Genomic DNA, 24,783 nt, shown 5'->3' with positions numbered 1-24,783 from the left:
AATAGAAAAAAAAAAGAATGTTTCAAACAAAAACAAGAAAAAAAAAAAGTGAGTAAGCTGTCAGTTTACCCAAAATTCAGGTTTTCTGACTTGTGCCTTCAGTTACAGTCAAAGAGACAGTTTCTGCCTTCTCAGCTTATGCAATAGTGATGAGTGGAATTTTGCTCACAGCTTTTAGACATGATCTCTAAATATTTCAACAACAAACCGTCTGTTACTGTGGATAGCCACACCACCACAATAGAAAGTAGCTCCAATTTAGGTGAACTGACTTTCTAAAAAGTAAATAGTCAAGGTGTCCTGTGTAGGGAGCTTCATGATTCTTTATCACTGTTATCAGCTTCCTGTCAGTGAATCTTTCAGCACCTTTGTTTTGTCAAGCGTAGCGTGCTCACTGGTAACATGCTGACATTGCTTGTATCACATTATCAAAATTCTTCAGGGAAATAAAGCATTGTGAAAAAAACACAAACAAAAAAAAAAACCCCAAAAACAATTATAAGTAGAAGAACTTGGGGTGAAAATCCTGTTGTCCACCCAGAGTGACACTTAGGGAATGGGACAAATAACACTGAATTGCTGACATGTTCCTCTTGTCGATTTTGTAGCTCTTCTCCGTCATTTAATTTCAGTCTCCCTTCATCCCGGCTCAGTCCTATGTCCCTAACTGTGCTCATGATGGGTCTCGTTATAGTCCATGATCTTAAGCTGCTGCTGCCGGGGGCGACTTGACCCTACCTGTACCCTCCCACCACCAGGCCCCGCCCCTGTCTTTCTGCAGAGACTTTCCTGCCTGGAAGCCCTCTGCTGCTTCGGCTCAGAGGCGGGCTCCTTGGTGGGCACAGTGAGAGGAGTAACAGGGGGAGGGGGAGGGGGAGGGATGGGCGAAGGTGCGGGGCTGACTGGGGCAATATAACTTGGGCTTATCGACTCCACGCACAGCTCAGTCTTCAGGCCGTGGGCGAGGCCAGCGAGGCGAGGAGGTGGCTGGTCCTCATCACACTGGCTCTCACTCTTGTTGCGGAACAGCTCACGTGCCCTCATGCCCAGGAAGCTCTTGGCACTGGGGTAGGAGCCCACGGTGAGTGGTGTGTCTGAGGCGGCCAGGGGAGTGAGCAGGCTGGCGTGGGGGCAGGACAGGGAGGGCTCCACCAGCAGGGGTGGGGCAAGTTCCTGACTGCCGTTGATGGAGTTTGCCGTTGACTTGGAAGAGTTGCTCGCCTTTGGTTGCCCTGGCGATAAAGTGCTGCCATTGCCATGAGGGGAGTCATGTGGTGGTCTGCTGTCTGTGTCCTCGTTGTTGTGAATGTTACTTGGTCCATCTGGCACGATGCCACTGTAGTGGGGAGAAAAAAAAATATTTCAGAGTGGACCAAATAGCTGAAGTTCTTTTTTTTTTCTTTTTTTTCTTTAAATGAAAAGAAACAGTGAAACATACATTTTCCATTTTTTCCCTCCTCCAGGTTATTTATGAATAAATTAGACAACTGACATTTTTTTCCCCTTACAACTAAAGATTTGCAGTGTTAAAAAGCCTATGAACCATCTATGATCCGCACAATAATAGAAGTTATCTATGAAACACTATGCTATCCATCCATTTGTGTCTGAACCAAAGTGTCAGACTCTAGTTTTCAGCTCTGCGGTTTTAGCACTAAAAAGAATATTATATAATTTGTAATGTACTAATAATACGATTTCACCAAACTGAGTGTTGGTGGATTTGCACGCTGATGGATGCATTAGAGGCAACTCAGGGCTCAGTGTATTACCCAAGGATACTTTGACATGCAAGTTGGAGGAAGCAAGGACTGAAACACTGACTTTACTTTTGCATGGCAAAAAGTAACATCACAACTCCACCCTGACCTGGAGTCACAAGGCATGTGTGGGTCATCTCTGCCCTCTGGTGGTGAGCAGGAGGTGGTGCTGGCTGGAGCCTCCATCTCTACTCTGCTGTAGAGCTGCAGGAGTTCAGTCTGCAGCAGCTGAGTGATTCTCCTTTGAGCCTGATACCTGCTGTCTGAGGCCTGCAGCTCAGCCCTTCAAAGAAAAGAGAGAAGACACTGGTTCAATGTAGGAAAAGACAAACATGGAGAGAGAACATGAGACCAAATTGTGGGGGGAGCCAAATGTTTTGTTTGTAGGAAAAATGATCTTGCCTACTTGCACAACTAGTTTATGATCCGTACTAAAGTAGCGATCCATCTTCTCACACAAAGATTACGACAAACGCTAATTTTCAAATTACACAATGCTGCTTTAAGTTATACAGAAAAGAGTTAGATTAAATTCTCTTTTTGTTTGAATCCTGGTGCTCACTTTGCTTGACATTTTACGTCCTCGAGGAACTTCTTTTGCTCTGCGATAAGGTGTTCCTTCTTGGAGAGAAGCGTCTCCAGCTCGGCGACTCTCTGCTGCGCTGCCTCGAGTTTCTGACCCTGAACCAGCAGACTCTGCCGTAGAGTCTCCACCTCCTTTCCGTAAGACACCTGCAGCATCTGGGCCTCCTGGGTGGTGGGTCACAACACAAGAAAAATGCATGAAAATGGGAACAAAATACAGATTAACATTTTCTGCGAGCCTTACTACAAAAGCTGTCATATTCTACAAGGTAAGTTATCTGCAAATTAGCAGTAAGTGGTACATAAGCACAGTCATGTCTTTGTTTCAAAGCATTATGATTAGCTGACTGCCTGTGACTTCATTCACCAGAGTTCATATTGCCATGAAGTTGAAAATGCTTCACTGGGAGAGTTTTGTTTCACACCCAACAAACCCAATTAGTGTCCATTTTCACTTCAGTACGTCATCTCTGCTGTTCCCTGCAAACACACACGTACCTTTGTGTTATTGGCGTCTGCGTGCTGTAATTCCTGCATGGACAGCTTATGTGCCTCCCCGAGGAGCAGCAGCTGCTTGTTCAGGAAGCTCATTTGCTGCTGGGTGCTCTCGCTGTTGCTCAGCTGAAGGACAAATGAGACAAACAATGATGATGGAGGGCAAATTAGCAATTATGCTACAAATACCCTGTTCGAAAGAATTTGAGAAAAGCAGTCCTTAATGATCTGACTCTGATAAACGTCCAATGAGTTGCGGCAAAAAGTCATGTGATATTTCAGTACACAAAGAAATCCAAAAGATTTCAACTTTGTTTAAATGTGTCACACTTTACAGCCATTCTGTGAAATCGTCCTAAGAAATTACTTCCCAGGTCGTGATATTAAACCATATGGCCATGGTCTTGAAGAATATCTTGACTGCCTAATAAGTGAGAAATTTAAGGAATAATTCAGAATATGGTGAGGCATCTTTTGCCTCTGCCAACTTGTACTTAACCTGAATATCGTGAACAAGGACCTTATATATGACCCTATGGATGCTGTCTGATCTGAAATGAATAGACGCCTCCCTGCTCATCAGGATTTCGGTTCAGTCTGGGTCAGAGGAGGGAAACAGACTTCAGACCAATCCCAGGAGCCAGAAAAAACACTCAGACCCCCTGTGTCGCTGACCCAAAAATAAAGAGGGTGAGACAATATCTCCAAGGCAACGAGCCCTGGGACAATCTGCATGTTTTTTTGGAGCTCCCCAAGTCTGACCCAGCTGTCTGCAAGCCTGCTCATGGTACTGCACAGTTTTTCCATTTACAGGAGAAGCAAGCACATAGAAAAATAGAGTAAAAACACAACCTGACTGTGTTAGGAAGTTAGTGATGTCTCACCAGTGGTCATATAGGTCTGTTGGCAAAGACACGTTAATGTCCCTGAAGTTGAGAACTTGCTCTGACAGAGAATGATTAGATATGATATAAGGATATCAGAGCTTGACTTAAAAAAAACCAGGTCAGGCACACATACCACTGGATTGGAACTTCCTATAGCAAAAGGTATAGGAAGTCTTAATATGAAAGGCAATCAAAGACTGTGGGGGGTGCACCTGCAGCAGCTTTAAGTGCAGCTGCTACTTTTAGATTCTTCACCACAGGCTTGAAGCTGGCTTAGAAAGTTAACCACTTCTCTCTCTAACTGACTCAACTTTCATTTCAACCTGTGGTGACTTCTACCGCTCAGATACCAGACAGCAATTTTTGAGTCAAGGAATCAGTTTTCAATCTGGTAAGGAGCACAATGTCTTCGACCTTCTCATGTTGGTGCACTGAGAATTTGTCTCCCAAGGTTAACCTGCGAGTCCTGCTGCCTAAAGACAAGCATCCAGTTTTTAACTACCTGAACCTTTGTACAGATGCACAACCCTGAACTAAAACCAAATTTAAATTTGGCAAGTCTTACAGAAGGAGTTACAGTGTGCTGTAATCACACCACGTACAGCATAGAGACACCTTCCTTTTTTCTATAACAAGTGGCAAAGCCACCAATCATCCACCAGGTGGAGGTTATCGCACTAGTAATGTAGCTACAAAGGTAGAATGTCAAACTATCAAAACACCAACAAAAGCCGAAGTTCTGACTGTGGTTTGAAATGATCTCACACTCTGTACTTCTTTACCTTGATAGTCATCTGATTCAGGAGGTGACCAGTGTGACAAACTTTGTTGTTGGCCCTTTGAAGCTCAGCTTCCAGTTCATCCATCTTCTTCTGATACTCCTGCAGCTTGCTCTGAACATGCAGGACAGATTTAGATGAATACCAAACTCTAATGTATACCGTATAGAAATGTTAGCACATCATAATATAAGAGTGAACGTGCATGTGTACCTGGAGCTCCTGGTTCTTTGTGTAGTAGTCGTCTCGACCCTGCTGCAGCTGTCTGATCTGACTGTGCAGCCTGGTCACCACCGTCTCCCGGTCCTCCCACAGCTGCCTGTATCGCTGCTGCTCCACTTGCAAGCTCTCCCTTAGAGATAGGATGTCCACACTCTGCAGGTTCAGCTGGTCCTTCTACACACACACACACACACACACACACACACGATAAGCACAGAATTTTCTAAACCAGAAACTCAGACTGAACTGTTTTTGAATGATTTACAAAAATACTGGCACACGTCTCAATACAACCTCCTAGTAGACACACCAATGGTAACATATGTCGCCTGGTTCTCAAGTTAATGCATTCAGAAGAAACTTTACTCTGACCCTAACATCAAGGTCACGGAGCTTCGAACTCCAATTGCAATTGCTATTAGATGCACCTGTGGTATCAATTTGAAGTTCCTACATTGCCTCGTTTTCAAGTTACCAAATTCACAAACTCTGGTGTCCATGCTGCCCTGCTGCTTGCGTGGTGGAGTGGGCAGAGGGGTAAAAAGTTATTCTTTTGGTTGATTGCGACATGGATGTAATCAAACACATTTGATTACTGGAGGCAAAACAGCCTTTGTGACTTCTTTGTAACTGTTATTTGTTGGAAACTAATCTGTGTGCAAACAAAACTTCGGTTACAGTTTCATTGGTATGTATGCAGATGACCCTCATCTGATTAGACAGCTGGTATTATGAAATGCCTGAATGCCTCAATGATTACTGAATGTCTCTGAAGCATTTAGATGAGCTTTGTCCCTTTTTTTATCGTTCCAAATGAAAATAAGCTATTGAATCAGTGCACATCTAGTGTATAAGATAGCTACATCCCCTTTTGTACATTTTCAACACTGTGTTTGAAAGTGTTCAATCTGTGATAATGAGCACTTGCAAACTTGCCATGGCGTTGTTCTGCTCCTCTAGTGCGGTGGCATTGATGATGCGTCGGAGGAGGCGTCGGTTGCGGACGGCGTGTTGCTCCCTCTTGTAGCGCTCGTACAACAGCTGGTTGTGCAGCAGGAGCAGCTGGCTGCGCAGCGTGTGAAGCTCATCCAGCGGAGCTGAGCCTGAGGAAGCCCAGGTAATAATAATGTAATTAACACACACACACACACACACACACACACACACGACTAATTAGTGGAGTTAATTATTATTAGAGTGTGAAACACAAGATGAGCACAGGTAATGGTTTAGGTATAAAATTATATTCTATAATCTATTGCTTTTCCTAACTTTGCTAATCACTCACATGCAGTGGTATAAAGAGCACTTAAAATAGCAAACACCTTTTACAAATGAGTTCAGGTGTGCAGTTTAGTAAGAAAATGTGAATTTATTTTCTTATTTTCAAATCAAGATTGGCATTTGTTTACATCATGATAACAGAACAAACATTTGATCACAAAAGGCTGAAGTTCAACAATTAAACAAGCAAAAGTAACTAGTACTATGGTCTGGTTGGCAGTTTGATGAATAACCTGATGTCATTACCAGTTATTTGCATCATAAATATTATATACATTATGAATATTTAAAATTATGTCAAATAATAATAAAAATCTAGGAAATGCCCAGTCTAACTTTGAATACACGGCTTTGCTTATCAAAAAATGATAGACTAATTTAGTGAGTATGTGCTGGAAAGTTTGATCCAGGATCTTTACAGTCATCCAAGGGCTCCATGCCCATCAGCCACAAGTGAAGAGTGGAGTTTTGTTTTAGATGTAATTTAAAAGACGTGACTCCTATCAGTCAGCCAAGGGAGATTATCAGATTCCAGAGTTGTAATTATAGGTTGGCAGAGTTTTATTTGTTTTTCCTTTTTATGAACTGCAGCTGGAGAAAATTTGATTTGTGCGCTTAAGCATAAACAAAGGCAGAGAAGACATCTTACATCTCATTTCAAAATACTGCAAATGTCTTAAGACCTCGCGGCCAAACTTAGTCATGCATATTATTTATATACTGCTCCATCTGCAGTGTTGATAATGGCTTCTTTCATCTGTGCACAATGGTGTTCTGAGTGTTGTGAAGGATTTACCTCCAAAGTGTGTCCAGTCAGCTGACTTACTTGGCAAAGGTAATCTGTTAAAGAAGATTTTTTTTTTTTTTTTGGGGGGAGGGGGGGAACAAAAACAAAACAAGTCAGTAACATGAGCAGTTTTTGTCATATTGTACTCTTAATCTGCCCTTTTTGCATTCTAAAAAACAAAACAAAGCCATGTAGTCACCGGTAAAAGCAAATGTTAGCACAGGTTAATGGCCTTTGCACACCGGATGCAAATAAAGCGATCTGACCAATCAGACCACTGTATTGGACAGCAAGTGTGCTTTAGCTCAAAAAGTGCACTTGTGCTGAATATACAACAATACAGAAATGACTCATTTTTTGTGATGAAAGTCAGTGTCAGAGGAAGCATCTCCATGCACCTCCTATCTTTCTAGCAGAACATTCAGTATTTTTGCAAACCAGATCACGCCAGACTCTAAGAGCCTACTCTGTGGGCTCAGTCTTGGGACTTATTTTCTGCTGAAGTGACAAGACACAACAGCTGGCTTGGCTTTGTCCAACAGTATCAAAATCTACCTAGCAGAGTCTAGAATTCACTAAATGTCAAGATATATCAAGACTGTTTATAAGAGCTATAATTATGCTCCTACAATTTTCCCATACGTTGTCCATATTTCCTCCCCTTACAGGTGACCACATCGCAGTAAAAATGGCATGCTTGTAACTTGTCTTATTTCTCTCTCTGCCTTGATTTTGACATGTGTGTGTGCCAACTTCATTCTCTCCACCTGCCTGTATTAACACAGATAAAATCTAAATATGGCAGTAGCAAGCAACTAAAATTGAATGCAGTCTAAATGATCTGTGCTTAGTCCTGGCTTTGCTGACACCGCTTGTGCTGTTGTATTATTGGCACTGTGGACAAGCCAGCTGTGTGTGTGTGTGTGAGTGTGTGAGAGAGAGAAAGAAAAGAAGGGGGAGGTGGATTTCGAACAATGTCATGCTTGTTCTAAACTGGGTGTTTTCCTTTGGAACTGCGGTAATAGACTGGAAACAACCCAGAAACACTCTGAACATTGAAAAGCACATCAAAACAGACTCATGAGGTTCTTCAGTGTGATCAAGATGAGTGGCTGACTCACAACAAAGAAGTTAAAGAATGAATACCTAAACCACCGCAACATACATGTGTTACTTCAGTATTTTCATACTGAAAGTTGATATTTAATAACTTTAATTTTCTTTGAAACTGTACCCATATAGCAGAGTTTGTATCACACTCACTAAAGCTAATCAGGAAAGGCACAGAGCTTTTCTGTGCAACTAAAACTACAACTGAAAATACAGTTTCGGTGCATCTAACCTCATGGCATGTGTTTCAAGTCATTCAACAATGTTGAAAAAAAGGTTTCTGCATGCTTTTCAAAAGTTAATTTAAGATGTTTGACAGCAGAACAGTAATAACTTGAGCAATGCACACTGATTATCTATTAAAATTAAATGTCTTCACACATTCTGATTTAGGAATCATCAACTTGAAAATGACACAAATGTTGTGGATTATGCAAAGGAGCCACAAACCCTCTTCTAAATACTTAATAATGTTGTGGGTGTTTCATTACGCCCAACATAACCAGCTTGCGGTCCACGTGGCACTGATGACGAGGTAACAGTGGAAATGAAAGACTCCACTGGCACCCTTTTTTTCTAAACAATTTGAACCTTATATTGGACTCAACTGGATAAAATTTATTTTTTAAGTTTAATTTTTTTCCAAAACATTTAGAAATCACCTAACAATTGGAACCTCGTGTCCTTGCTACTTGCATTTCCCATCTGTCACCTTCTAATTGTCATTTCACCTCTTCTAAACAGCCTGTAATAGAAAACAATGCCGACTACATGTAGTAATGCATGTCTGATATGGTCAAAGTATTAGGACATTTAAAATTTATGATCTCTCACAAGTACTTAAGACTTTTAAAATATTTTATGGCTTAAAAATCAATTTAAATACTGGAAAGAGCTGAGCGGATCCTGTAGGAGTTGGAGATAAGAAATACTCAAATACAGGGACTTGACTTTTTACTCAAGGGGCTAATCTGATAGATTACTGGCTGCTGCGTTTGTAATAGCATTGTGAGGAAACTAGATGCAGTTGCTGCCATTACACATGACATTTTTAGAAGAAATATTTTTGGCAAATCAAACCATTTCTGGTCTGACTATAGCACATCAGAGGCTGGGTCATGACCAATTCTAGTCTTTTCATGCACAACAGAACATTTTAAACTATTAAAATACACTGTTGCTAATGTTTCCGAATAAGCTACAATCTATAGAATCTGTAGTGTTCGCAGAAGCTGTAGCAGCTGAGTCTACACAGGATGTGTGCAGGCACAGGATGGAGTGCAGGTCACCTGTGTTTTAGACCACAATCACGGTAGATATGAGTGTTAAAATGATGTAGACTTAAAAGTCTCTCACCTCTTGAGAACTTTGTCGTGGGCGTCACTTCCCTGCTGAACAAGGCGATCCAGCACCTCCAGTGGTGAAGCAGACACTACCCCTTCCTCCTCTCCATCCTCCAACCCCTCTTCCCGCTGCAAAAGTCTCTCCATGGTGACCTTGTGCGCCACCTCTGACGTCTTCTGGTGCACAAAGAGTGAAGCTGCCCTCGGCAAGGCCAGATCAAAAAATGACTCATAGGGAACCGGGGCTGGCGTCTTGCTGCACGGACTCGGGGAGAACATCCCAAACTTAGTCACTTCATCATCCGGGACAGAGGGGCTTTGGTGCAGGTGGTGCTCAATAGGAGTAAAACATGTGTGAAAGGAGCATGACTGCTCCAGGCCAACAGCTGAATTCCTTCCTTCTCCTGCTCCCGCTCCTCTTTCACTGCCAACAGTGCTGCTACACACGGTGTTCTCCGCTTTATCTGGTGTTGATACGGCATGATGGGTGTCCCGGACGGTGCCTCCAGGCTGGGTGCTGGAGCCGGTCTTGTCTCGTGTCTGACAGCCAGTCAGCGTTTCAGTGGTGTGATAGAAAGGGGAGTCAAAGCCCCTGACACCCGACAGCTCCAGCTTTTCTTCAGTGAGCTTCCATAGCTCCTCTGTGATGGCAGCTGCAGTAGATGGAGACAATGACATTCAGAATATACATGCAGGTTTAAATATTTCTGCAATCACAAAACTAGCGCCCAATTTTTTTTTGTATTTTTTTTTTTATTATTTAAGAAGGAATGGATGTTTACATCTAAGCACCTAGCTTTAGAAACAGAGCTTGTGCCATTTGGCAGATGCTTCTGTTAAAAGTGGTGTTCGCAGCACTGCAGGTGCATTTATTTTTATTATAAGTGGCTCAAGTGGGATTTAAACCAGTAACTATGCAGAGAAAGCTCAACATACAGGGAAATAAACAGATGTGTTGGCATCCTGGATGTTTAGTTCATGAGCTGAGAATTGTCCAACTTAACTGGGGGAATCTGTTTATCAGAATGTTGATTTAATTAAAAACAGACCATCCTACTGACTCATTGTTCTTATATATGTGTTATCCAATTTTATTAAGGTGTCTGTTCTGAAAAATCAAATTACTTTGCTTTAAAGAATGCAACTAGTTTAAGGGAAAATCTATTGGGCTAGGAAGTACAGTTTCCTTAACTTTCCTTTCATTTCTTTTTGAGAGGCAGCGTAGGCCATCTCTAGTCGTATGACAACTGGGATAGGCTCTTGTCAAACATGGTTGTGATAGTGTGATAGCCTGGGGCTGCTTTGCTGCTTCAGGACTTTGACACTGTAATTAATGGAACCATGAATTCTGCTCTCTACCAGAATATCCTGAACGAGAACGTTGGACATCAGTTCGCACCCTGAAGCTCAAGCTGGGGTGTGAAGCTGGATGATGATCCAAAACACACCAGAAAGCCTACCTCTGAATGGCTTTTACAAAAAAAAGGCAGCAAAACAAGGGTTTTGGAGCGGCCTAGTCAAAATCTGGACTTGAATCTGATTAAGGTCATGCCAAAGCATCTCAAACAGGCCTTAAGAGAAAGGTGGGCCTCTCCAGTGATGTGAAACTTACTACAAATGCTCGACTGCAATTCTTACTGCCAGGGTGGCAAAACCACTTATTACGTTAAACAATTTAAAAACTGAATTTTACATTAACTTTTTTTTTTCTTTTTGTCTAATATAAAAATGTAATGAGTTGAAACACTTAAGGGTGACAAATATGAAGAAAAAAAAACCCAAACAAACCAAGAACTCTGCAGGTGTAATATTAAAGAGAAAAGGAGCAGACTGCTACATTAAGAGCCTCTCAGGATTATCAATATGGCTTTGATGGCTCCAGTGATTGCCAGTAGCAACCACTAAACAGAAAAGCCATATGACATTGAGAATTTTCAAATGTAGGTCTTGTGCCAGAATCACCAGTTCATACAGCTCTTTTTTGATGAATATGTGCCTGTGAATGCTGCTCAGATCCAATGTTTGAATAAAAAAATGGCTAGCATGAATTTATTCAACATCTTGCTAGCATTTTGTGTGCATTTATAATTCAATAAGAGGAATGAGAGCAGCAGGTAGTCTGCTTTTAACACCATGTGAATAACTTGGGGAAACTATAGACTTCTTTTTTGTTAACCTCAAAATAAATATTTTTTTAATAGTACAGCAACATTTTCTTGGGTTGACTTTAGTCCTTGTGGCTTGAATTTGCTGACAATGTACATAAATGTGTTTCTGCAAGAAAGAAACTCACCCTCTTCCTTCTCTTTTTCTTTCTCTGTTCTCAGCTGCAGCTCCAACTCCTGTTTCTTCATGAAAACTGAAAGCTCTGTCAGAGTCATGGAGATGTTCTCTGCAGCCCCTGCATCTGATGACGAAAAACATGCCACATGTTTGCATATGGTATCAAAAAATGAAAGGGGAAAAAAAGAGAAGAAATACTTTTACCCTAAACTTGAGAAATTAACTATTAAACCTCTATAAATAGTAAAGCAGAAATCAAACACATTTTAGGTCATTTCAAGTAGAAGTGTGCACTTCACTCAGATTACAAATGTTTATGCTGTTGTAAAATATCCAGCATTTTAAAATGAGGCAGAACGGAGTCTTGCCCAGGAGGGGTGGACCATCAGATCAAATTACAGTTGTGAGTTAACTGCTTCATCTGGAGCTCCATCTGAAATGTATTTCAGTCAGACTGGTTTTCTATTGGATCATTCTGGATCTAATCCAAAAAGTGATGGCCTGTGAAGACTACTGTAAAATGAATGATAATAAACCGTATCAATGACAGACATCACGTCTAACCTTTGCTTGTGGCCACTTCTGAACTCTTCTCAGGCTCTTTTACTGGGTCTTGTCTCACCAGTGTGGGCTTTGTGCCTTCCCCATGTCTCCGATCCTGAAAAGTCACACACAGTTAACAGTCTCATTAGAGACAGTTTCAGGACACATCGGTGGTTTGTTCCAGCTCTTCTTTCCCAGTGTAATTCTAAAATACATTTTAAATAAAGTTATAATTTTTCCCTCATTAAACATAATTACTCAAATCATATTGCCTCCTGCTGTTTTCATGTGAGGCACATTGAATTGTTCAACATATTAGTCATATTTTTTTCAGATTCTTAAGTGATTAAAAAAAAAATGAAAACATCATAGTGCAATGAATAATCACAATCTGCCCACTGCCAATGACCTTTTGTAATTCTATCATGCAAAGTGTTTGGCAGGATTTCTCAAATCTGCATCTTATGGACATTTTCAGGATAGCATTGAGAGAGCATACTTTTCTTGGTGGACTGGACTGTACTGTGTTGGCTGGTAAGGAGATTACAGGAAAGTCATCTGATAAGGTGGGAGGCGGAGAAGACGTGGCTGGGGTGCTGGAGGCAGGCGTTCCTTTTCCTCCTGCTCGGATCAAAAACAATCAGCAGTCACCAGAAAAGACACGACAGGACGTCACGTCAGAAAACGGTACGGTACGTACAGCATGATGTAGCCTGTACCTGATGTGCAGTGGAAGCGGGTGGGAAGATGTGAGGCACTGTGGGAGAGCTCCAAGTTGGGCGACATGCCCCTTGAGGAAGGGGGTGTAGTCATGCCACACAATGAGGAGGGGCTCCACAGAGGGTCTTTCCCACCACAGGAGGAATTTAATTCACAGGAGTTCTGCAAAGAAGAGAGTCATTATTACTGTAATATAATAAAATTTGGGAAACAAACTGGTCTATAGATGATATACTGTTGTAGCTTAGTAAACAAAATTATTAGATCATTCTCTGTCATATATGGTGATTTGGTGCCCTCTTGTTATAAACTATAAAGTGGGGACTAAAACTTCCTGATGCATTTCGTCGCCCACACAGAGAGGGACACAGACCACCTGTGTATCACAATCAGCTTTATGAAAGATTGGCAGTGCTACATTAACTGGGGGCAATTTAAAATTGCACTTCTGGAGGAAGCTTGACTATCCTCATTTTGCAGGACCATTCGCATGCCCATTTGCCTGGATACCTGAGTTGAGCTTCTCAAAAATTACAGGATATTTATTATTCTAGAATTTAAAATACATCTCAATTGGCTGGGCTTTCTTATTCTGTTAATGCATTGTAAGAATTAATTTACTGTCAGATGGTAGCTTGAATGAACTAGAAAACATTGAATAGTGGCTGAATAGTGGAACAGGTGGATGTGGGTGAAGCAAGCCAAGTAAAAAATGGCGGCTCTCACGTGTTTTCCGGATTATCCATCCGTCACAGTCGTGGGAGAGAAAAATTCTCAGACAGACCCCAGGGGGCAGAAAAACACCCAGACCCCTCCTTCATGCAGCTGGTCCGATAATAAAAAAGGGAGACAGCATCTCCAAGGCAACAAACCCTTTCCAGCCCTTACGGAGTGGTGGCAGGATAAGCATAGGGGCATGAACCTGACTCTGCCCGCCAGCTGATTTTAGGGACTCAAAAACACTTTTTCTTTGCGTTTTTCAAAAACATGGAGGACAGCTATTGTTCTTTTTGAACTCATTCATAGGGCTTTCTGGACAAACAATTGCCTAACTCTGTCTGACAGGTGCTATATGGGGTGTAAACATGACCCTGTGTACAACAGCCAGCATCAAGCAGAAGCTTAACAACAACGTGCTCTGGCACTACCCTCTGATCATCAGTTACTGACAAACCCTGTGTCCTAAAGCAACAATTATGACAGATTTTGATCGAATTATGGATGATCTTACCTGCCGTCTGGAGGTCTGTGGGCTGCGGTACGAGGATTGTGTCCCTGAGAAGGGGGGCAAGGACAGGGGTGGGGGTAGAGGCTGTCGTGGAGTTGAAAATGGGGTTGAAGAAGTGCTTCCTGTTGTCAAGAAGACAAATGGTATGAACAAGCCACTAATGGATCCAGCCAGCAACTTTCAGTCTGTTCTTAGGACACCACTGTTCCAGTGCTCTTTAAAAGCTGCTCCAAGTAATGCTTCAAAGTAATACTTCAAATGATAAAATCCCTACTATGTTCTAACCTGATCTATGGTTCTTGATGCAGATGCAAAAATGCAACATGTCTATTATTATTCTTACTCGTATCAGTATTGTTTCATATGCAAAACTGACCATAGCTACTGTGGAGGTCTGGGTAGGGGCTGGAAGTGCAGTCCTGTGGTCGCAGGTGGATTTGGGGGTAAAAGTTCTCAGGCATGGTGGCATAGCCCTCCTCGCAGGAAGCCTCCTTGGGGTCTAGAGACACTTTGGCACATTCAATGACGATATCATGGATTTCATACTTTTTCCACCTACAGAAAAGCAGAGCAATGTTAGGCAAAGTCCTGCTGGAAATACAGAAAAATAAAATAAATAAAATTTGTCTTACCTGGTGGGGTCAAGCTCATGATCCTTGGTTCCCGTCACCAATTCTGGATGAATACGAACGTGTTCAAGCATCGGCTGAAGGTTGGACACAAATTTAACATCCATCATCACTTTGCTTCCAACTCTAATGAAGAGCAACAAATCACTGCATCTGAAGTAATGCGCTTACCTTAACTACTTCCTCAAAGGTTTCCATGTTCTCCTTCATGCTGTAATGGGAGCGCAGGTAGGACACAAAATTGCAAGGGTACATGCCATAGAGACGGTGGAAGAGGGAATAGACGCTGGCGTGTAGGTGGATTAGGTAAACCTCTGAAACATGGCCTTAAAGTGGGAAAAAAGGGTTAGAGAGACAAAAACCTAAGCTTGCTCAGCGCCTATAAAAACACCCCTTTACTTCCCACACAACTGGATCAAGACCCTTAAAAATGAACTAGAAAACATTCAAAACGCCGACAACATATTTTTGAGACATGACAGGAAGTTCCTACCTGGATTTTTCAGGTTCCACGATGCCAAACGGCCAAAGATGTCAAAATACTCCCACAGGTGTTGTTTCCCAGCTTGAGGGATCATGGGCAGCAGAGTGATCAGCACCAGCACTCCAGTGATAAGCACAACTACATCTGTATCTGTCTGCCATGATATCAAGGTGAAAGTATTTAGGTTTAGGGCACACAAAAGACATTACATAGGACAATCAAAAATCTTAGGCTTAGCGTATTAGCATACAATTTGCTGACAAGCTCTAGTAGAGCTAAGGCAGATTTTGTGAGGTTTGGGGATGGGTATGTTGTAGCTATTAAAAATAATACAAGCCAAAGTACAATACAATAAATATAATACAATTCTTAGCCTATACTCTGTAAGTGATGTTGTGTTTAATGATGTTGTGTCTAATGGCTTTTAATGTAGACATTTAAATACTTGCTAGTAACAGCTCAAAGATGTGTGTATATGAACAAAACCCAGGTAAGTAACTGCTTTGAAAGCAGAAAACTAAACAATCTACTGCTTTGTGTGCTCACTAGAATTAAATCCATTCTAAAAGCTGCTTGGATGAAAAACTTCTGATCCGCATCCATCCACACACGACTCGGTGCCTTTACAAGATTTCTTTGTTCATCGAGTCGTATCTGGGTCGTTACCTTTAGGCATTTGAGCAGTGAGAGGAGCAGAGGGTATCGAGCAATCTTGTGGATCCAGGACGGCTGCTTGCGGACTACATGGCCGAGCAGAGTGAGGGTGGGCAGCCGGCAGGCCTGTTTGGTCATACAGTCATTCATCTTATCTAGAAGGTGCTGTGACAGAAGGACATTAGGGTCAGGGTAGCAAACACAATCAGTACTCAGCACAGGCAGTTAGTCTCCTTTTTAAAGCATGTTGAAACTAATCTGTGACAATATAAGCTGCAACTTTATACAGGACCATAATGACCAATCAATACATAGAGTTTAATGTTTCTATAAGCAGTGCTTTTTGTTTTGTTGGTTTTCTTTTTTTTTCCACCCACGTCACAGGTAAGCTACAACAAACAAACTCCACCTCACCTTATCATGTGGCTCTCTGACAGATGACAGGATATGCACAGCCTGGGCGGAGTTGGTTTCTAAATAGTAGTCCACCAGCGTGTTTAGCAGCATGGACCCACGTTCTTCAAGGAAAACAGGGAGGAGATTTTGAATAAATATGCAGTGAGGTAAGTTAAACCAGGTGATAAAGCAAGCATTATTAAAAGAATGAGATGCAATCGGCACAGAATGGCCAAGGTTATCAAAGTTCAGTGGTTTCCCCACACACAGATTTTACTTTTATGGGCTATTGATACCCAAGTACATTTTGTGATGTATTATTTTATCTGTCTGAAAAGATGATGCAATTGCTCAAGTAGCAGTATCACTGCTTACCAGCTAGCTTCCTTTCTCCTACTTCCTTACAGCCAGGTTGGCTAGGCTATCTTTTTCATGGTCATATAGCCTTCAGCTGCCTCACAAACTCAACCTCCACGTTCCTGGACTACAGCTAGCAATGGAAGTCCATATTCTAGTCTAATGGCCAATTTCTGCTTAAGCTGGTAATCTATGTTGCAAATTACACATTGAGTCGACATAGCCTGCTACGACTACAACTGGTGTTGAAGGTTACATCGCAGGGTTAAGAGGGGTTTCCGGTTATGACCTAAGTTAACCAAGGCTGCAGAGCAGAACAAGGACTACCATTGCTAGGTGCAACTTAAGAGAGTGGATCAGAGTTTGTGAACAGAATGAGAAACTCACTGAAGAAGCACAAGTATGCATATAATTTTTAATTATTTATTCTGTTAAGTTGTAGTGACATCACACACAGAGAGAAAGAAAGCTGTGCCCAGAATAAACTGTGCTGACACATAACAAGCCAAGTGCCTACCAGTGCTGAGCTGCTCATTGATAAGGCCTCTGATCTCTTCTAGCTGGTGGAGGTCAGAGGTCTCCAAGAGTGGGAGGAGGTCCCCCACATTTGGCTGCTCCCTGGCCATGGTGGTGGCAGTGCTGGACGTGGAGGCAGCGTCTCTGTCACGGCGTCCGTCCCCACTTGCCTGGAGGACTCCTGGGACCCACCCACCAATACAGTCTCCAGGCACCTCTACAATGCACCAAGATCAAATCAAAAACATTTCCAAGAATGTGTTTAAGCTCTGATCCAGGATTACTGCTTGCGTGACAATATCAACGGTGTAATGGGAAGCAGGGTTTGCAGTAAAGAGAATTCTCTTAAATGGGGAGAGAGAAAAAAAAGTTCACCCTAAATGAGTGGACTTCTCTTTTGTGATACCCACAAGAGCTCTGATTTGACTAACATAATGGCCTTGTCATTGTATCCTGTCAGGTGAGGGAGGTGTGAATGACAGACAACGCAGCCATATTTCCATGTAATTTCAAGTTATAAGCTATGAATACAACGTCTCTGCTGTAAAGACACGCAGTGGTCCTTAAGTCTCTCAATCATCCCGCAGATGAGGCCAAATAAGGCCTTTAAGAGGGCCACATAAAGCAAAATCTATTATTTTTCTGTTATTTCTGATCGTTTGCGAAACATAATTGTGTTCGTGTTGAGTTTATGAAGCCAAATTAACATGTTATCAAAAAGTGCAACACCAGAAGGCATAGAGGAATCCTCTATTAGAGCTAGTCAGTCTAAAATTCCTCTAAGCAGGAAAAACCCTGACTTCACGATGCCTGCTTAGTACCCAATAAACTGGTGAGGATGGTGGAACATTTACCAGCCTTTCCTTCTGAAGTTCTAACTGGATGCTATTGTGTCAATGTTTTCACACAATGGCAGCCAGTTAGAAAGAAGATGGCTTAAAGGGAGGGTGTCCCTAAAGGAAAAGAATATAAAACCGTGGTTACAGTTGACGCGGTGCTCAGAGCTTATGCAAACTGTGACGTCAACATAGACCAGTAACCATTTATACTCAAGCCTGAGGCACACTGGACTCCTTACAGTCTTCTCCTAAACAACTAAAGAATCACCACGTCAGTGCTCACAAAAGAAAAAAGAAGAAACAGAGAAATTGTTGAGGTTTTCTACAGAGTGCCCATGTGTTCTAACCTGGAAGCTCAGGCCATGCCAGAGTTCACCCCCAGGTTTAACACCACTTTTGAGGAGCCACCATTTGTAAGGGTCAAAGGCAAGAATATACTGCCAGTTCATGAGGATGAAGTAGTGGTAGCACCAAAGCCAGTATAAGATAAATAAGGACCACTCTGGGCTATGCATCATGGGTCCAAGAATAAAAGTATGGAGTCCGTATAAGAGATCCCTATTATATAAAATATCTGAAGAGATTAATAAGGTTGAATTAACAGTGTGATAACATTTTGAAAACTTGCATTTACTATAGTTTCAGAGCAATAATTTGGTAATAGTTTGAAAACGGCAAAAAGTGACACACAAACAAACCAAACAGTTGATGATAAGATGTGGCTCAAAGAAATGACAGAGTTCATGTTATTTTTCAATTATATTAAACAAACCGACTGTTTTCCTCTGCTGACATTTTAACTTTGTCACCGCAGAGAATGCAGAGTTTTTACCATTAATCAAACGTCCAAGGAAGTCGTGACAATTTGACAATGGAGCCAATTCATAATGTTACTTAAACCCACGCTTTTTCCTACAGTGACAAGGCAAAAATCTGGAACAAGCCTATACGTTTTGCTCTTTGAAGTAAGAAAATTAAATCTTTTCCTCAGGGAAGCACAAGCTCAGCAGGCTATAACCGATTTTCCATCAAAGTCCTGAACCACACGCAGCTTTATTGACACAAACACACATAAACCACCTCGCTTGTCAAACATACTGCGGGACAAAAAAAAAAAAAAAAGGTCAGAGAACGGACTTGGAGCGGATTAAGCAGTGTCGATGGATCCAACTATGTGACCTGCTGCTAATCTGACCTCAAGAAGACAAGAGAATCCTTTCAAATCCTGCCTGTTTACTATCTGAGCTTTAAGTGAGAAGTTGTTTAATTTATATTGAGTATACACAAGTATGTGCTTTGAAAAAACAAAACAAAAAAAAACTTAAATACAACGGGACCTAATGTGTTTACCATTTCAGGGGATAAGTCTGTTTATGTTGTCTGTTTAGGCTAGACGCTGAGTCAGCTGTTCGAAGTAAAGGAGGCCAAGGAATCCTCGCAAATCTCCATCTGAGAAACGGGCATTAATAATACTGATAGACAGGCCATTAGCATCAGGGTGTCTGCACCCAGCAGCTTCTTCCCCAAAAGGAATAATGAATCAGCACCAGAGATCTCATTTAAGCTCTTAAACCACAACCCCTAAAAAGTTAGAAAATGATGAGACTCTTGTTTGTTTTTGGTAGCTCACAGGGTGTAAACTATCAGTGCAAAATATTGAAGCTTTCAACATGGAGTCACATGCTATGAAACCCAAGATAACAGGAGCTTATCCGGAGAAAATAAATGAATCGATATCCAGTGTATTTCCACTGAAGTCATGTGTCACTTCCCCTCTGGATGGAAACGTGACAATATTAGTCGCTCCAGGATGCTCCCATTCGAAACCAATAAAAAATAAAAATAAACAACAAAAATGCACGATTAACATTTGCACATGTTCCCGTTTGTTCACTCACAGGACAAGTCACAGCCCAGTTTTCTTCTTTTTTTTCTAAATCAATTAACTGCTGAGTCACGGGGGTTGAGAATTGGGGTGTGGAAATGAAGTCTTGCAGGGACAGGTCAGTGGTGTAAACAAGAGTTAGCCTCAGTGTGATCTCAGGCAGCTTGGGAATGCTCAGGAGCACACAAAGAAGCTTTATGCAGCCCGAGCGCTTCCATGTACACACTGAAAATTACATTTGGCCGAGCGCGAGCTGTTAGCAGTAGCCTTCTATTCTCCTGCGTGAATATTTAAAAGAAGAAGGACATTTGCCTTCTTTATGATGTGGCTATATGGTCCGTTTGAATAAGTTTTTAATCAGACACAGTTTGCAGAAGTTTACTGGACTGAGCAAAGATACAACTAACTTTCTATTCCTGAGCTATCTAATGGGTGGAAAATAATGAAAAATGCTCCATCAAGTCTTCCCAGAGCTAAAATTGCTTCTTTTGTTTAACAAACAAACCATCCCACACCATATTAAATCTTACATGAACTTTTAAATCGGTGTACATCTATTCTTATGATTTTCTTACCATGTGGTATTTTTTTTTTTAATATAAATCATCCAAAAAAAACAGCAAAAATGTCTGTCACAATTTACAAGAGTCTGATGTTAAATGAGAAAACAGTATTATGGTTAATACAATGATTAATTACTATAAATGTAATAAATTGTGTTGGACTAATTGATTAAATAATGGTAGATAAAATAGAAAAGCAGCAGGTCACCACATGCAAATATGAAACTGAATGAACTGAAAAGACTCCACATTTAAAGTATTTATATGAAACACATGTGTATGTATATATATAATTAATTCAGACTTGTTGTGCACACCTACATAAACTGTCTTTAGGTAATGTTGTAAGAATGAGATCTGGATGTCGTACAACGTTATGCTTCCTTCAGAAGCTAAGTCTACACTTACTAATATACTGTGTTGGGGTAGGTGAGGGGTGCTGTCTGGGTAGTGTACATGTGAGGCCGAACACATGACACCCACTTGCTCGCTGCAAATTTACCAGACAATTATCAGCACCACTGGATGTCACACAGACTTTGTAACACTGTCAAATGTCCGCTTAGCTAAGCTGGACATTTCGGGGCAGAGTCTTGAGGAGTTTAGTGCTGCACAACTAATTAAAATTTAATTTCTTTCCTTCACAACAACATCCTGAAAGAAAGAAAACACCTCAAACACTTGAAAACGAACTCTAAACAGTTATGACTGGGTGGCTATCATTTCAAAATTCCCAGAACCAGAAATCCAAACAGGCAGTATGAGGCCATGTCGGTGGCTGGGAGCTTGTGGTAAACTGCATTAATCTGAAAACAGTCAGTATTCCCTGGAAATAGCTCGGACCTTTTCTCACCATGACAGAGGGCAGCCTTGGTGCCTAACGCTTAAGTGCTTGTGCACAGTATTCCCATTTTTTAAAATGAGTTATGTGCAAAAATAATAATAATAATAATAATAACAATAATAATGATGATGATAATTTGAATTAAATAAAAATTCTGCATAGATAACCAAACCAGGAAATTCTGCAAACCTGGCTTTAAGTATTACTGACATTAGTCATATCTATTTATTTTTTTCCATCCCATGCATGCTGCTGACCGGAAAAATGAAAAAGGTCAGCTGCATGCATGGGATGTGGTTCATTTTATATTGCCTGGGAAATAATGAGTATATCACACATTAATCTTATCTCCTGGGCACCAGTCTGACCAGCTGTCTAAGGACATCTATCATCAGCTCAGCACAGTAGTTGCCATTTTCGTGTTGCTAATTCGTTGAGAGCTTATATTAAAAACAAATACCTACAGAGGACCTTTTCAACTTGGGACGCTGCCATTTCTGGAGAGGCACGAAGCTTATGTCTTTACGCATTTATGTCAAGACTGTGAGCATGCACAGAAAGAATGCAGGTTAAATCACACATGGTCTAAAATATTTGTGAAAAGCTTTAAATACCCCCGTGAAACCCATTTATTCATGAACATGTTGTTAGGGTGGCTTACAAATGAAAATAAATGACTGAGATGAATAAACATGAATGGATTCTAAAGAAGTGTCACATATAAACATTTATCCCTTCAGGCAATGTGTTAGGTTAGTGTTTATATATAATGCAAAGGCCCAGCTACCAGTGCTGGAATTTTAACAGCTTAGCCAATGTGACAGGCAGAAATGAGAGCTCGAGGGGGTCAAAGTGTGAAACTAGTGACCCATTTCGTCTTTGGAGTGATTGAAAAAGCTGAGGCGTTGACAAGCTAGCAAAAAACAACAGGATATTAATGGCTGGTGTGACAATAGAAAAAAAACTGCTGAGGTGAATTTGGGTAAACTGCTGGCTGTAAATGAGACGCTGCAGAAAGGAGCAGCAGATCTGTCACAGGGATGACTAGCGAAGCGTGAAAAAGCAAATAAAAATACACAAAGGCCGTAAAGACTGGAAAAATACTGACATGGAAGAGGAGGGCCGTGCAGAGCCAGGACAGGCCGAGATGTGGGGCTGAAAAGCAGCAGAGCTCCCCGCTGTATGTGGACTGACCAGAGGCTGCTGCTTGTCGTAAACAACTCGCAGGGAACAATGGGCAGGGTTGGGTTGACTTTATCCGATTATAAAACTATGCAGACGTCTCCTCTCTGGCAAACTGAGCACTGCTTTTTTAATAAATAAACAACAAAAGCCAGATAAAACCAGAACGAAACGCTTAAAGCCTTAACATCTACCCATGACAGGTCTCCCCAAAAACAAGTCAGTCCCACCGCTGAGAGCTAACGTTAGCTGGGAGCTGCGACCCACACTCGGCGGAGAATTCACTCTGTCAGCCGCATTCAACCAGCTGAGAAACAAGCGAAACTAATCGCTTTCACCAAAACGTAACTTGTGCGTTGAAATTCGTAGTGAGAAAAACAGACGAGATGTAAAAAAATCGGACCTGTTTACCTGTTAGAGTAGCTGCACTCCACAGGGCGCCGCCATCTTGAACAGCTCACAGCCCATCCCACCACAGTGTGCCTCCGCTGTTAGCCTGCATGCAAAAATAATCCCAGGCGTTGGAGCACTGCGCGTCATAACCGCAACTTTTACCACTCGAAATCAAATTACATCTAAAAAAAAAAAAGAAGCTCCAACTCTCTTGCTCGGCATACTTTACCGCTAGAATTAGCATTTACAGACGTTTCTCGGAATGAATAAATAAATAAATATATGATGTATGTAAACATATATATTTATCTATATTTTCAAAGCTAAATAAAGCTTATAATATTTTTCAATCACCCAACTGGTGGAAGAATGAAGCCTGCATGCAGAGAGTGAAATTGTATATATTTTTATTATTATTAAATCAGGTGGCAGTAGTTGGTAGAAACATATGGAAGCTCATTCGTGCCATAAAAAGAAAACCAAAATTGATAAAAAAAAAAATTAAAAACATAAAAAATAAAAGATATAAAAAAAAACAGATAAATAAATAAATAAATACTGCTGAGACTGCTGCATCCCTCTGCAAGATATCTCACTATTTTTGACTTTTCTGAGCCTGTCAAGTCCTTCTTTTGACCCATTTTGCCAAAGAAAAGGACGTTGCCTAATAATTATGCACACCTGATATAGGGTGTTGATGTCATTAGACCACACCCCTTCTCATTACAGAGATGCACATCACCTAATATGCTTAATTGGTAGTAGCCTATACAGCTTGGAGTAAGACAACATGCATGAAGAGGATGATGTGGACAAAATACTCATTTGCCTAATAATTCTGCACTCCCTGTATAGGTTAAGAGACCTACAAACTTCTTTTCATCCATCAGCACTCCTGTATAATGGCACACTGTAATACTCATTGCAAGTATTGCTTTAGAAAAAACATTCTTTGGTTATTTTACCATAGCTGAAACGAGCTCCACCGAATAAATTAGGAATTACAGATGTAGTTTCAAATGTATCAGCAGATCAGAACACTGATCAAGCCATTCAGTGTTATAAAAACACTATGCACAGTGCTTCACTTGTTCCATGTTTCGTTATGTTACAGCTTTATTCCAAAAGGGATTTAATTACTTTGTTTCATCTCAAAATTCTCTACACAATGCCACTGTCACGGTTTGGCAGGGCAAACGGTGGGGATGTAAGGGAAAGGAGGACCCAGGCGCAGAGCTCTGAATAAAGACAGTGCGCTTATTTACAGTGAAGTTAACAATAAATGCACCATTCTTCCCCTTTGCTCCCCAAGACTCCCGTGTGTGTCTCCCACTCAGACGTCCGTGTTCGTGCTCCCCACTGTCGTGTTTCTGCACACCCTGTGCGTGCTGCCCTTCCTCTCCACGTTCCTCCTGTAGGAAAACAATAGAGGCAGCCGTTAAACACTGACCCCCACGGGCACACACACGATCTGCACTTCCTAAACACACACACTGACTTGGGAGTCTAGTGTAATGATCCCGCGCCGGTGGGAGCTCCAACACTCTCCTAAATAGCTCCCCCGACGAGCCCTGATCAACAGCAGGTGTGTGGCAGGAGCTTCGGGTGTTTGCCAGTCCGCCAGCAGAGCCACACCCACCAGGCCTGAAGGTGCCTGCAGAAACACATGCACACATCCGCAAACAGGGAGAAGAGGGACAGCAACACCAAATATACATACAATAGACAAGTCCAAAACTGCTCAGGGACCCTGGGTCACTCAGACCCAGGACCCTGACAGCCACACATACCCACATATATATATAATTCTTCACAGCTTTTTCTCAATACTTTGATTCACTTTTACAGCACCTGGTAGCTTCAAGTCTTTTGCAGTATGATGCTAGAAGCTTGGCACACCTATTTCTGAGTTCTTTGCAAAACTTTTCAAGCTCAATGAATTGGACAGGGAGCATCAGTGCACAGCCATTTTCAGATCTTTCCAGAGATATTCAGGTTCAAGTTTGGGCTCTGGC

The 24,783-nt window shown here is 41.6% G+C and overlaps 1 protein-coding gene across 1 annotated transcript; it reads right to left on the bottom strand.

Moving 5' to 3' along the window:
- On the bottom strand, positions 1-22,879 carry tsc1b (TSC complex subunit 1b). The gene is made up of 22 exons (XM_005725605.1): positions 22,787-22,879; positions 17,064-17,279; positions 16,208-16,311; positions 15,806-15,958; positions 15,149-15,293; positions 14,827-14,981; positions 14,659-14,732; positions 14,403-14,581; positions 14,030-14,148; positions 12,798-12,960; positions 12,578-12,699; positions 12,100-12,193; positions 11,546-11,659; positions 9,266-9,905; positions 6,809-6,852; positions 5,665-5,831; positions 4,720-4,902; positions 4,510-4,620; positions 2,844-2,966; positions 2,323-2,510; positions 1,870-2,043; positions 1-1,336 (listed from the first exon to the last, which is right to left on the bottom strand). Exons 2-22 carry the CDS (start codon positions 17,170-17,172, stop codon positions 664-666), a joined length of 3,834 nt encoding a protein of 1,277 aa, XP_005725662.1. The 5' UTR covers positions 17,173-17,279; positions 22,787-22,879; the 3' UTR covers positions 1-663.
- Positions 22,880-24,783: the final 1,904 nt, after the last annotated feature.

The sequence above is a fragment of the Pundamilia nyererei genome, unplaced genomic scaffold, assembly GCF_000239375.1.
Source record: "Pundamilia nyererei isolate P.nyererei 1_Seehausen unplaced genomic scaffold, PunNye1.0 scaffold00016, whole genome shotgun sequence".
Classification (NCBI taxonomy): Eukaryota; Metazoa; Chordata; class Actinopteri; order Cichliformes; family Cichlidae; genus Pundamilia; species Pundamilia nyererei.
Note: the sequence above shows the minus strand (reverse complement) of the source record. Positions and strands in the feature narration are given on the sequence as shown.

What these genes read in the sequence shown, in the direction of transcription:
- tsc1b (XM_005725605.1), bottom strand. Translation starts at nt 17,172, where the DNA reads ATGGCCAGGGAGCAGCCAAATGTGGGGGACCTCCTCCCACTCTTGGAG. An exon ending in TCAGAGAGCCACATGATAAG is followed by an intron (nt 15,959 to 16,207) that starts GTGAGGTGGAGT and finishes CTTCTGTCACAG; the next exon opens with CACCTTCTAGATAAGATGAA. An exon ending in CACTGCTCAAATGCCTAAAG is followed by an intron (nt 15,294 to 15,805) that starts GTAACGACCCAG and finishes ATATCATGGCAG; the next exon opens with ACAGATACAGATGTAGTTGT.